This window comes from Notechis scutatus, chromosome 3 (assembly GCF_049901735.1).
Source record: "Notechis scutatus isolate UNSWTSFEM ecotype Mainland chromosome 3, rNotScu1.2, whole genome shotgun sequence".
Taxonomy (NCBI): domain Eukaryota; kingdom Metazoa; phylum Chordata; class Lepidosauria; order Squamata; family Elapidae; genus Notechis; species Notechis scutatus.
The window spans coordinates 8,813,017-8,826,531 of record NC_142011.1 but is presented as its reverse complement, the minus strand read 5'-3'; the positions used below and the strand labels follow the sequence as shown (position 1 = coordinate 8,826,531).

The 13,515-nt window shown below is 44.4% G+C and overlaps 1 protein-coding gene across 2 annotated transcripts in view; it reads left to right on the top strand.

Moving 5' to 3' along the window:
• LOC113422459 (DEP domain-containing mTOR-interacting protein-like) overlaps positions 1–13,488 on the top strand; it is a 43,077-nt gene extending 29,589 nt beyond the window's left edge. For both annotated transcript variants that reach the window (XM_087959178.1, XM_087959179.1), the window contains 4 exons: positions 3,439–3,579; positions 7,679–7,749; positions 8,772–8,876; positions 9,219–13,488. In XM_087959178.1, the coding sequence (XP_087815304.1) occupies positions 3,439–3,579; positions 7,679–7,749; positions 8,772–8,876; positions 9,219–9,344 (443 nt within the window). In that variant the 3' untranslated portion in view covers positions 9,345–13,488. The remainder of the gene's footprint in view (positions 1–3,438; positions 3,580–7,678; positions 7,750–8,771; positions 8,877–9,218) is intronic.
• The last annotated feature ends 27 nt before the right edge of the window (positions 13,489–13,515 follow it).

Genomic DNA, 13,515 nt, shown 5'->3' with positions numbered 1-13,515 from the left:
CTCCAGATAATGGAGAATCTGCCATCTGCCAAGCCTGGACTTGTATACTTTCTCCATTTACAGCCCGCAGAAAATATGCATGCTTGTTTGAACAAGTTTCACCCAAAATATTTGATTTTGCACCATTTTTTAAAAAAATAACGACACATTTAGACGAAACAAATTGCCATAATAATATCATATATCGGTTGTGCACACTTTCTTTAAAGCATACGTTCCAAGATACATTTTATTGAATATATTTCCTTGAATAGCTGTTGAAAACAGAACAGTGAACATCAACAAAACAGTTTTGGAAAAAAAAAAAAGACTTTTAGGAGGCAGATGGCTGGTAATTAAGGAACTATGCTGGACAGGTGTCAATTGAATATATTTTTTTGTATGAAAATTTGAAATCATGACAGATTGTCCCTTATCTCAACTCCTGGCCCTCAGTTGCTTAGAATAGCAATCCAGGCTATAAAGCCTGAGCTACAAATCCATTTATATTTTCACCCTGTGCTATTATTGCTATAACTACAATTTTGCCCAGATTCAGAAAAGAATGTTATTTATTAATCTAGAAAGGCTAAAGAAATAAAAACTCGTTTCACAACAGAATGTGAAATGCTGCAGATTTGGTCAAATGCTGCACACACTTACACACACACACACATAAGAGAAAAAAGAGAAAAACAATACGGGAACACAACATCGAAATACATATGTGTAATAATAAAACGTGTAGCAAGTGCTTAAAATAAGTGAAAAAGTAGAACAGAAAAAATAAGCAGAGTATAATAGGTTGTTATGAAGGTGAAGAGTTACAATTTCAATTTATGTTTATTTATTGCAAAAATTATGCAAACACACACACACACACACACACACACAAATAGATTCTTTGAGTTATGATATGACCAACCTGATTTTACGACCTTTTTTGCTCTGGTTGTTACGAGTGCATTTTTGCTGAAAACCAGAAATCAGTGCTGGGTTTTAACTGACTATATTTTGCATGCGTTGCCTGCATTGAGCCAGGGGGTTGGACTAGAAGACCTCTGGGGTCCCTTCCAACCATAGAATTCTACATTCTATGTCATATTTTATTATATTTATCCATAAAAAGTTAATGCATGTGGCTCCCTCCCTTTGGAACATCGTCCCTACAGAGATTAAGTCTGGCCTCAATGTTTGACACTCTTACTGTACATATGATTAGATGATTAAAGGCCTGGAGACTAAAACATATGAAGAACGGTTGCAGGATTTGGGTTTGGTTAGAGAAAAAAAAGAACTAGGGGGGAACATGATAGCAGTATTCCAGTATTTGAGGGGCTGCCACAAAGAAGAGGAGGGGATCAACCTATTTTCCAAAGCTCCAGAAGGCAACCCAATAAACAACTGGCTTGAAAAGCAGGGGTGTCAAACTCGTGTTTCATGGCGTCGTCATGTGACGTATCGGGACTCCCCCCCCATTGCTAAACTGGGCATGGCCAGGATGTGGTGCATCCGTCCCGTGAGCCACGAGTTTGACAGCCCTGTTTTAGAGGGTCATTGAGGCCATTGGGAGATTTATCTGTGTCCTCAGGGTCACCGGAGTGGTGCTCCTGGTTCCTGCAGTCTGCAATTTTTCCCTCTGGATATCCATTCCCACTCCCACACCATTCAAAGGATGTTCATCCCAAAGTGTATAGCTAAAAGTCCGTAAAATATAAATCCTTCCGTTCCCCACCATTCAGTCAGAGCTGAAGAAGCTTCTTGGATGAGAAGCAAAAGGTCTTCCAAAGAAAAAAAACCAGAAAGTCCAGTTGCCTCCAGAAGAAGCACCTTTGGGACAACAACCATGACCTGGATGACGGAGAATCTCTACAGACTTTTAGACTGGAGAGTCACTTGCCTGAAATGGTATAGGGCAGGGATGGCTAACTCTTAAAGTTTGCTGCAGAAATTCAAGTCCAGAAAACACAGAGATGACTGACTCACAGGATCATTAACTTCTTTATAAACATATTAATATGAGTAAAGTTTACAATACCATCTGCAGATTCTTTCAATGTAACATAACACAAACAGCAAGCAGCAGCTCAGAGCAGATACCAGTTTCAGTAAGCAAGCAAGTCAGTTTAGTTTCACTTTCAATTCTTAGCAAAGCACACAGAGCCAAACCACACCCAGGCTGTCAGCTCCCATTGGCTGGACTGTTGCCATGCTTACTTTGTTAACCATGTCTCTGCCAGTTAATGAATATACTCGGACGCTAGCCTTTTCGGCACCAAGTGCTCAAAGTGTGTGCATGCATCCTCAAAATGCAACACGCATGCCCCGGGCATGCACCCTGCCCCCCCAGGCATGCTTGTGTGACCACCCCCCCGTGTCCGCTGTGCATGTGTGTATGACCCCATGCATGCTCAGCATAGACCTGAAGATCTGCTGGCCGGCAGAAGATGCGCACACATATGCACAGCAGAGCTGAGCTGGGAGATGGCTTGCGTGCCCAAAGAGAGGGCTCTGTGTGCCACCTCTGGCACGCGTGCCATAGGTTCGCTATCACAGGTATAGGGTCTCCTGGTTGAGCAGGGGGCTGGACTAGAAGACCTCCAAGGTCCCTTCCAGCTCTATTCTGGTTCAATTGGCCTGGGGGAGCCCAGAGTAACAGAATAACAAAGTTGGAAGGCTCAAGCAAGGGATCCTATACCATTTCAGATGTTTCTCTCCCTGCTTTCCGGTGCTTCGGAAAATAGGCTGACCCCCCCTCTCAAGCGGCTCATTTGATTGTATATTGTCACCAGGAGGGTGGAGAGTTATTGTTTTTTATTCCTTTATATTGGGTTTTGTAAGCCTCCCAAGGACGCGGTGGCTCAGTGGCTAAGACGCTGAGCTTGTCGATCAGAAAGGTCAGCAGTTCGAATCCCTAGTCCCGCATAACGGAGTGAGCTCCCGTTCCTTGTCCCAGCTTCTGCCAACTTAGCAGTTCGAAAGCATGTAAAAAATGCAAGTAGAAAAATAGGGACCACTTTGGTGGGAAGGGAACAGCGTTCCATGCGCGGTCGATGTTTAGTCGTGCCAGCCACATGACCACGGAGACGGCTTCGGACACCGCTGGCTGTTCAGCTTTGAAACAGGGATGAGCACTGCCCCCTAGAGTCGGAAACGACTAGCACGTATGTGCGAGGGGTCACCTATACCTTTACGAAGCCTCCCAGAGTCACCGAGAGTGAGTGGGCAGCCATATAAATCTTCTAAATAAATAAGAAATAAACATTTATAGTAATCCATCCATATGATCAGTAGCAGGTTTAATCAGGTCTTTAATCCACAAGGGGGGCATAGACACATCTTTACCATGCTGCCATATTAGTCTTTTAGCCATAATAAGGGCGTGGGGAATCCATCTGCATTGTCTGTTTGCCAATTTCTATGTACTAAGAATAACACTGAACATGGTTTATTTTTCAGTCCAAACCAATAAGGAAATCAAAATTGTCTCGGCTGTCCGAAGAAGCAGCGTGACTTCCCTGGCTGGAGGATCCAGTTTCTATTACAACCTCTCCCCAAACCTGGGACAGGTACCTGCTGTTGAGTGCAATCCTAAATCGGGTGAGCCGTTCTTCCTTATGTCTGTGGAGCTTCTCAGTCCTCCAGGCCAGTGGTCCCCAACCACCGGGCCCTGGACCGGTACCGGTCCATGGATCATTTTGTACCGGGCCGCCTATTTTGCTTGGGCGCCGCCATCTTGTTTCGACGGCGCTTGAGAAAGTGCTTCCGGGTGAGCTTGTCGGTCGTCGGTTGGAAAGCGGCATTTGGGTGCTGAAGGAATCCTCGCGCCTTAGTTTTGTCAAAGGGGGGGGGGGCGGCTTCGAACGAAGAGCCATCCCGATGGCGGTGGAGTCTCGCGTTACCGGTCCGTGGATCATTTTGTACATTTTGTACCGGGCCGTGGTACAAAACAGGTTGGGGACCACTGCTCCAGGCCATGCTTGTCCCAAAGTGATTTTTTTTTTTTCAAAGAGGCAACTGGGCTTTCTGGTTTTTCTTTGAAGACGTTTCGCTTCTCATCCAAGAAGCTTCTTCATTTCCCCTTATGTTTACTTTCCCTTGTAAAATAAGTGAAACAGGAAGTGGCATCACGAATGGGGATTGTATAACTATAGGAATAGCCCTTAGACTTATATACCGCTTCACAGTGCTTTACAGCCCTCTCTAAGGCAGTGATCCCCAACCTTTTTGACGCCGCGGCCCGGTACGGCATCAGCTGGGCGCCACGGCCCGGCACCGGCATCAGCTGGGCGCCACGGCCTGGTACCGGCATCAGCTGGGCGCCGCCATCTTTTTGATGAAAAAGTGCTTCCGGTGGCCTCACGGAAGCACGTTTCATCAAAAAGATGGCGGCGCTAGCGCTCGGTGAGCTTTTGGGTAGAAATGGCTTTCTACCGGAAAAGCTCATCGAAGCGCAGCGCCGCCATCTTTTTGATGCGTGCTTCGTGAGCTTTCTACCCAGAAAAGCTCACCGGAAGCGCTTTTTCATGAAAAAAAGATGGCGGCGCCCAGCAAGCCGCGGCCCGGTAGGAGTTGGGGAGGATTGGGGTTGGGGACCCCTGCTCTAAGGGGTTTACAGAGTCAGCCTCTTGCACCAAACAATCTGGGTCCTCATTTGACCCACCTCAGAAGGATAGAAGGCTGAGCCAACCTGGAGCCTGGTGGGATTCAAAGTGCCAAATTGCAGTCAGCTGGCAGAAGTAGCTTGCAGTACTGCACTCTAACCACTGCACTCTAACCACCGTGGCTCATTATACAGGTAATCCTCAACTTACAACCATTCCTTTAGTGTCCGTTCAAAGTTACAACAACACTGAAAAAAGTGACTTATGACTATTTTTCACGTTTAATGATGGCTGCAGCCTCCCACGATCACATGATCAAAATCTGGACACTTGGCAACTTGATTGATTGAATGTGGCCTAGAGGTGGAGCTCTCGCCTCACAATCAGGTGAAGGCTGTGAGTTCGATCCTAGGTAGAGACTAATATTTGGAATAGACTCTCCTGCTTGATCAGGGGGTTGGACGAGATCAGGGGTCGCCAACCTTTTGGACCTCAGGGACCACCAAACTCATAATTTTAAATCCTGCAGACCACTAATATGAATTTTGACTAGACAGTGGCTTGCTGATGTTTTCTCATAGTCCCTGCAGAAAGCAGCAGAGACCCCAGGAAAATCCCAAAAAAAGTCTGCAGGAAAATTTCCCGTTTTGCTACCGATCGATTATTCTTTATTTGAGATTGCAGGATACCGTCTCCAGCTCTGTTCTCAGGGGGAGAGAGAGATAGAGAGAGAGACTTTTGGCTTCATGCAAGGAAAGCAGCAGAAGCAGCAGAAGTCTTTCTTTTCTCCCCCAAACTCTGCAAGAATGGCGCAGCCTCTTAGAGCAGGATGCCTTGCAGGGTTCCAAAGACTCATTTCTGGTGGAGTTTGGGGGAGAGAAAGAAAGACTTTGGCTGCTTTCCTTGCGTGCAGCCAAAAACAGAAGAAGAAAGAAGCAGAAAGAAGCAGCCCAATGGCCAGCCGGGGCGTGTGGGGCATGTGGGGCAACTTCCCCCTCTCTGCACTTTCCCACTCCCCTCACTATCTCATGTTGTTCACAATGCAAGCGACGCAAGCCTTGTGTACCGCAGGCCATGTGGGTGTCACAGCCTTGTGTTCCTGTGCAGCCTGGATTAATTGCTTTAGGGGAAGTGCTTTGGGGGTGGCATTTTTTTGCGGACCACCCAAATGTTCTGGTTGGCAACTACTGGACTAGATGACTGCCAAGGTTCCTTCCAACTCTGTTATTCTATGATCTCTGGGATTATATTTTTGATGATTGCAGCCTATCGAGGTGCACAACAACCGATGCAAATTTCAGTGCAAACTTGAAGGAACAAAAACAGTTTCGGAACCAAGAACCAAACTTGACATATTTGCAAAAATGATCAGTTGAGACAACTTGAAATGGACAGTCAAGATGACTTGCAAATAATCACAGCTGGTCCTCAACTTACAACTGTTTTTTTAGTGACCGTGCGAAGGTACAACATCACTTGAATAAAAGGACATGACCATTTTTTCACACTTATGACTGTGTCAGCCTCCCCATGGTCACGTGATCAAAATTCAGATGCTTGGCAACTGGTTCACTCTTACGACGGTTGCAGTGTCCTTGGGTCATGTGATCCCCTTTTGCGACCTTCTAACAAGCAAAGTCAAGGGGGAACCTTGATTCACTTAACAACCGGGTTACTTCCTTAACCACTGCAGTGATTCACTTAACAACTGCAGCAAGGAAGGTCATAAAATGGGGGCAACACTTACTTAATAACTGTCTTGCTTAGCAATAGAAATTTTGGGCCGTAAATTGAGGACTACCAGTAATGTAACTGATCTTCCTATCATATTTTTTGTTTTAAAAAATAACATCTTTATTAAATTTCAGAGTCAAACATTAAAATACATGCGGACATAACAGGGGAAGGGAATATCATAACATCATAAAAGTGACCCATAATTACAACCAAATGTCTTCAAATGTCTTTTAGTTTTGAGGATAATTAGTAACAATTGATTGATTTGTTCATTAAATTTATGTGCTGCCTGTCTCGCCTAGAGATTCAACAACCACCAGGGGTGGGATTCCGGTTGTTATGATTCTGTGCAGTTCAGAGAACCAACAAATCGTGCCCCTGGCTGGCCCCGCCTCTCTCCGCCCGCCCCTACTTTCCCCGCCCAGTCAGTCCTTATCATGCATGCACAACATCGCACGCATGCCCAACATCACTAACTGCATTCTTCCCCACCCAGTTACTCCATAAGATATTTCTTTTTTCCCTCCCGACAATCAGCTATTCCATGATCAGCTGTACTGGGTTTCCCTTCACTTCACCCAGGAGGCTTCCCTGAGGCCCAGGAAGGCAAAAAATGGAGGGGGGGCCCTCATTCTTTGACTTCCTGGGCCCCAGGGAAGCTTCCTGGGAGCAAAACGCCCCACCAGGAGGCTTCCCTGAGGCCCAGAAGGCCCCAAAACGGAGTGTGCAGGTGTGCTGCACACCCCCTCCAGGCTCCATTTTTTTTTCTTCCTGAGCCCCAGGGAAGCCTTCTGGGAGCAAAAACACCTCCCCAGGAGGCTTCCCTGAGGCCCAGAAGGTCCAAAAAAATGGGGGGGGGATTGCTGCAAAAAGCCACGCCCACCCAGTCACATGGCCATGCCCACCTAGCCACGCCCACAGAACCGTTTGTTAAAAAATATTAATCCCACCCCGGACAACCACCTTCTAAATTTAAGCGAATAATACCAAAGTTTTAAAATGCTAATAATCAACTTTCTAAAATACCCTTATTCATAAAACATTAGTCTCTTGATTTTAATGTAACAGAGAACCAGAGGTGGTATTCAGCCAGTTCTGACCAGTTCTGGAGAACCGGTAGCGGATATTTTGAGTCGTTCGGAGAACTGGCAAATCCCGCCTCTGACTGGAGATTTTACAGTCTCCTTCCCCTGCCACGCCCACCAAGCCACACCCACAGAACCGGTAGTAAAAAAATTTGAATCCCACCACTGCAGAGAACGCATTGTCAAAAGTGATGAACCTGATATTTGAAAAGCTGGAATATTTCTCTCATCCAATCCAACCTAATCTTCCATTTTTCTCTATTTCCATGCAAGTCTTGAAGAGACCCATCACCAACGAAGAGCTTTTGACACCCGGGGCACCTTATATCAAGAAAACACTGACAGTGAGTGTGCAGGTCACCAAGTTAGCCTTGTTGCTGAAATCCATCTTTCTGACTGTGTGCGGTAACTCAGAACACCCCCGACTGCCATTATTTGTGGCTAAAAGTTTCACCTCAAGGCCATTTCCTAGTGAAGTGATGAACACATCCATGTCACATCTTTGACAATGGTGTGATAAATCATCTTCCACTCTTTTATTTCAGCATGGCTTTTGACTTCTCGGTCTATCTCAGTTCCTCAGCCATGGCTACTCTTAAGAGGTATGGACTTCGATTCCCAGAATTCCTCAGCCAGCTGGGGAATTGAAGTCCACACCTCTTAGAGCAGAGGTCTCCAAACGTGGCAACTTTAAGACTTGTGGACTTCAATTCCCAGAATTCCTCAGCCAGCATATTCTGGGAGTTGAAGTCTACAAGTCTTAAAGTTGCCAAGTTTGGAGACCTCTGCTCTAAGAGTGATCAAGGTTGAGAAATACTGCTCTATTTTAAGATTGAGATTGAAGATTTGGTCTGCCACCCAAATAGTAAGGATGGCACTTTTTCATAGCATCAACTAAAGATGACCTGCCAAGTTTCCCATCCTTAATTTTGATGACTTTGTGGAAACAACCACAAAGTTCTTGATATGGGTATCAGAGTCATTTGCCATTGCCTTTTTTCCCAAGATGCATCTTGACTTCCTATCAGGCAATAACATTCCATGGATATATAGATAATCTCTTCTTCTTCTTCTTCTTCTTCTTCTTCTTCTTCTTCTTCTTCTTCTTCTTCTTCTTCTTCTTCTTCTTCTTCTTCTTCTTCTTCTTCTTCTTCTTCTTCTTCTTCTTCTTCTTCTTCTCTCTTTTTCTTCTTCTTCTTCTTCTTCTTCTTCTTCTTCTTCTTCTTCTTCTTCTTCTTCTTCTTCTTCTTCTTCTTCTTCTTTTTCTTCCTCTTCCTCATTCTCCTCCTCCTCCTCCTCCTCCTCCCTTTGTCCTTTCTCCTTCCTTCTGTGCTCTCCTCCTCCTTGTTTACCTTCTTATTTGCAGATTGTAGGTGATGCAGTTGGCTGGGGTTTTGTAGTCCGTGGAGGTCAGCCATGCCACATCCAAGCTGTAGATCCAGGAGGACCAGCTGCTGCTGCTGGCATGAAGGTACTAGATTTGAGCCTCATGAATTAAGATATATTGAAACTTCCTCTCTGATTCCTTTCCCAGGGAAAGGACCCTCCATCAGGGGTGGGATCTGACCGGTGTCACTACCGGTTCAGTTGGATTGGATTGCCATTTGTCAGAAATGGTGTAGGGTCTCCCACTTGGGCAGGGGGTTGGGGTTGGACTAGATGACCTACAAGGTCCCTTCCAACTCTCATTATCTGTTATCTGTTACGGAGAAAGAGAGCAAAAGAGAGCGCGTGAAAGAGAAAGAAGAGAGGGATGATAGAGTGTTGTTTAGTTCAGGGGTGTTTTACTGGTCTCTGTTTCTTCCGTTTTCAGGTCTGCCAATTTGTCTACTCAGTGAATGGAATGTATGTTTTACACTTGGATTATCAGACTGTGAGCAACCTCATTGTGACAGGACCTCGGACTCTTGTGCTCGAAGTTATGGAAGAAGATGAATGAAGTCCCCTCCCCAACTGTCTCCCCAACATTTTCAGATCAGCCCCCACTTTGCCAGCGGTGGAAGAGCCAATCCATCTCCCTGAACCCTAAAAACATTGGTGGGTCGTCCCCCCCCTTATCTATTACTTTCTCAACCTCAGCAAGCTAAAGATGTATGGACTTCATGGCTGGCTGGGGAATTCTGGGAGTTGAATCCACATATCCACATACTGAAGAAGTGAGGGACAAAGAAAGAAGGAATCGGGCTATTCTTCGAAGCACCTCAAGGCAGGACAAGAAGCCACGGATGGAAACTAATCAAGGAGCGAAGCAACCGAGAACCAAGGAGAAATTTCTTGACAATTAGAACAATTAACCAGGTTTGCCTCCAGATGTTGTGAGTGCTCCAACACTGGAGGTTTTTAAGAAGAGATTGGACAACCATTTGTCTGAAATGTTATGAGGTTTCCTGCCTGAGCATGGGGTTGGACTAGAAGACCTCCAAGGACCCTTCCAACTCTGTTATTCTGAAATGCAACTTGGCAATTCAGAGATGATTTTTGAAGATGTGCTCCTAAAATGGGGTGAATCTAAGAAGGTCATTTTTTTTAAAGCGGTCTCATAAATTTGACAGTAGATTGCAAACTCATTACCTCTTTCTCGCATTCCCTCTGTCTACGACAGAGAAATGAAGGAAGAATAAGAATTTTGCAAGATTATTGCATGATGCTGTCAAAAATGCCTCTGCACCTCGGGAAAACTATCTGCAGTAGCTAGCAGAAAAATAAACTTGTGATTTGAACAAGATTCTTAAAAAGGGATAAGTAGCTAAAGGAGAAACTGTGAAATATAGGTATATACGTAAAGGTAGTCCTCTGTGTATGACCCCAATTTACCCCAAATTGCTAGTGAGACTGCTGTGAAGTGAATTGTGAATTGTGCCTCATTTTACGACCTCTATGGGGTGGCTTAGCCCCGAAGCCAGCTGGCTCGGGGTACTCCAGCGGCGAGCCCAGGCAGAAACCGCACACGATCACAGATTCCTGCTTGTCACTGAAGCCCTGCAAACCGGAAGTCCCAGAAGCATGCATGAGTGTTGATGACATTATAGTTATTGGAAGTTAAGACACCCTGTTTGAGGGGCATAATAAATGTGGAAAGGGGCATTGCGGGAGAGAAAATAATGACCTGCAGATTCAGTACAGGTAGTCCTTGACTTACAACCGGTATTGGGGTCCAGAATTTCTGTTCTTAAGCAAAGCAGTTGTTAAGTGAGACATGCCCAATTTTACGACCCTTTTTTGCCACTGTTAAGCAAATCACTGCAGTTAAATGCATCACAAGGAAATCCAGCTCACCCCATCAGAAGACAGCTGGGTATGTTGCAAAGGGTGATTAAGTGACTGGAATGCTGAAACTGTCATAAGTACATGCCAGTTGCCAAGCATCTTGAATTTTGATCATGTGGCTATTAGGGTACCATCATGATTGTGAGCGTACCGGTTATAAGTTGCTTTTTAAAATGCCACTGCAATGTCAAACAGTTGCTGAAGAATAGTTGTAAGTTGGGGACTACCTTATTGTCAAATGAGTTGTTTCTCCCACCATAATTTTTCAGTTGGTCTCCAACATACTTGTCGGAAATCTATAGCCCTTCCAGATGTTGATGAAGTATATGGGTAGTCCTTGATTTCTGACCAAAATTGAGCCCAAAATTTCCATTGATAAGCCTTAGGAAGACCACACCTAGAGTACTGCATTCAGTTTTGGTCACCACACTATAAAAAAAAAGGAGGTTGAGACTCTAGAAAGAGTGCAGAGAAGACCAACCAAGATAATTAGGAGACTGGAGACTAAAACATACAAAGAAAGGTTGCAGGAACTGGGCCTGGCTAGTCTAGGGAAGAGAAGGACCAGGGGAGACATGATAGCAGTCTTCCAATATTTGAGGGGCTGCCACAGACAGGAGGAATGGGTCAAGGCCAGACAAGGAATAAAGGATGGAAACTGAACAAAAAGAGAAATTCAACCTGGAAATAAGGAGAAATTTTCTGACAGCGAGAAAAGGAGGCCCAGAGAAAGTCCACCTGATTTCTGCTTGGAGACATCTCTGCATTGTTTCAAGCTTAAGGAGAAGAGAAGTTCTCCAGATGTTTCTTGGCAGCACGTTGTCTTCTTCTCTGCAAGGATAGCACAGCTGCTAAAAAGACAAGGAAGAATGGATGGAAACTGATCAAGGAGAGATTCAACCTGGAAATAAGGAAAAATTTCCGGATAGTGAGAACAATCAACCCATGGAACAGAAGTTGCCTTCAGAAGTTGTGGGAGCTTCATCACTGGAGGCTTTCAAGAAGAGACCGGACTGCCATCTGTCAGAAATGGTGTAGGGTCTTCTGCTTGGGTGGGGGACGGGGAGGTTGGACTAGATGACCTACAAGGTCCCTTACAATTCTGTTATTCTGAACTCAGGAGTGGTGAGCTAGGCCGTCTGAAGAAGAAATTTCCCGGCAGAACAATTAACAATTAACCAGTGGAACGGCATGCTCTAACCCTGGAGAACTTTAAGAAGAGATTGGACAACCATGTGTCTGAAATGATATAGGGTTGCAGCTTCAGCAGGGGGTTGGACTAGAAGACCTCCAAGGTCCCTTCCAACTCTGTTATTCTGTCAAAAGCTGACCTCCAAGAACATCTACAATTTTCCCGTCTATTTTCTTCTCGCTGCTACTTCTTTTTTTCTGCTGAAACAAACATGTCTTTTAAGAATCAATCAGGGCATGTCATTGTATGCCATTTGCCGTAATTTCATGTTGCTTCTATTTTTGGAGCGTCAAAAGAATGACACTTATTTTTGTAGCCCCTCCTCTCTCTTTCACACACACACACACACACATACCATTCCTCAATACTTTCTTTGACTAAATCCGCCATTGTCTTGAGCTGGATTTGTCTGCTTGGATGACCAGGAATAGAAAATTCCACCCAGAATTAATATTGCAGGGCTGATGGTGACCACTTCCTGTCCTCTTGGGTCCTGTTGAATTTTTCATGAAGGGCTTTTCAGAAACCTGAAAGTGAGGCTTTTTAATTTTTTAATTTTTTTTTCTTTAAAAAACAACAACTGGATTTCTTCAGCTGACGAATGAATGAGTTAGCCCCATCACTTCCTCCTTTTAAAAATCGTCCCAAATCGTCTCCTCAGTAACATGACTTATTGTAAGCTTCCCAAAATTGTTGAGCATGAGATGGGCAGCAAATAAATTGCATAAGTAAACAAACAGGCAAACAAATCCCTACACAGCGAAAGGAAAGTTAAGCAAATGCTTGAGCTGGTTTGACAACTTTTATCTTGGTTTTAACTTTTCTTCCTGAGAGGTCAGGCAGTCTTCCCAATAACGCCGGGAGCTGTTAGGCACATTTCTATTTTTGATGATTGCCGATAGAACAAATTCAGAAGTGAAATTGTGAAGACTGATGCCTATTGTGTTCATTTTACTCTATTGTAGAGTGGAGTCAAGTAGAGAGTAGAGTAGAGTGGAATGTAGTGTAGAGTGGAATGTAGAACGGAGTGTAGACTGCAGTGCAGTGCAATGCAGTGGAGTAGAGTGTAGAGTAGTATACTCCATTCTACACTACTAGGGGAGAGTAGAGTGGAGTGGAAAATAGAGAGTAGAGTACAGAGTAGAGTAGCATATAGAGTGGAGTGGAGTAAACAGAATGTAGAATAGAGTGTAGTGTAGAGTAGAATGGAGAGTGTAATGGAGAGTGGAGAAGAGATGAGTGTAGGGTGGAGTGGAGTAGAGTAGAGTACAGTAGAGTGTAAAATGGAGTGTAGAGTAGAGTAAGGTAGAGTAGAGTAAGTTTTATTTGACCATGTGTGATTAGACACAAAAGGAATTTGTCTCCAGTGAAGAAGCTCTTAATGTACATGCAAAGCAACAGAGCTTTGAAGTGTACTTATTATTTTAATATGATACAAATAAGAGGTATGAAGTGTACTTATTATTGAGCTTTTACTTTTCATCAAACGGATTTGCTTGCTGTATTTTGATATTAATTGTGCTCTACTAAATGTTTTGGGGGAGATTGGCAGAGTATAGTTATCACTGATAAATAGCTACTCCAAATGTATTTTGCTATGTTAGAAGCTTATGATCCTTTTTTTTTTTTTTACTTACTTCTTTTGGGTTCC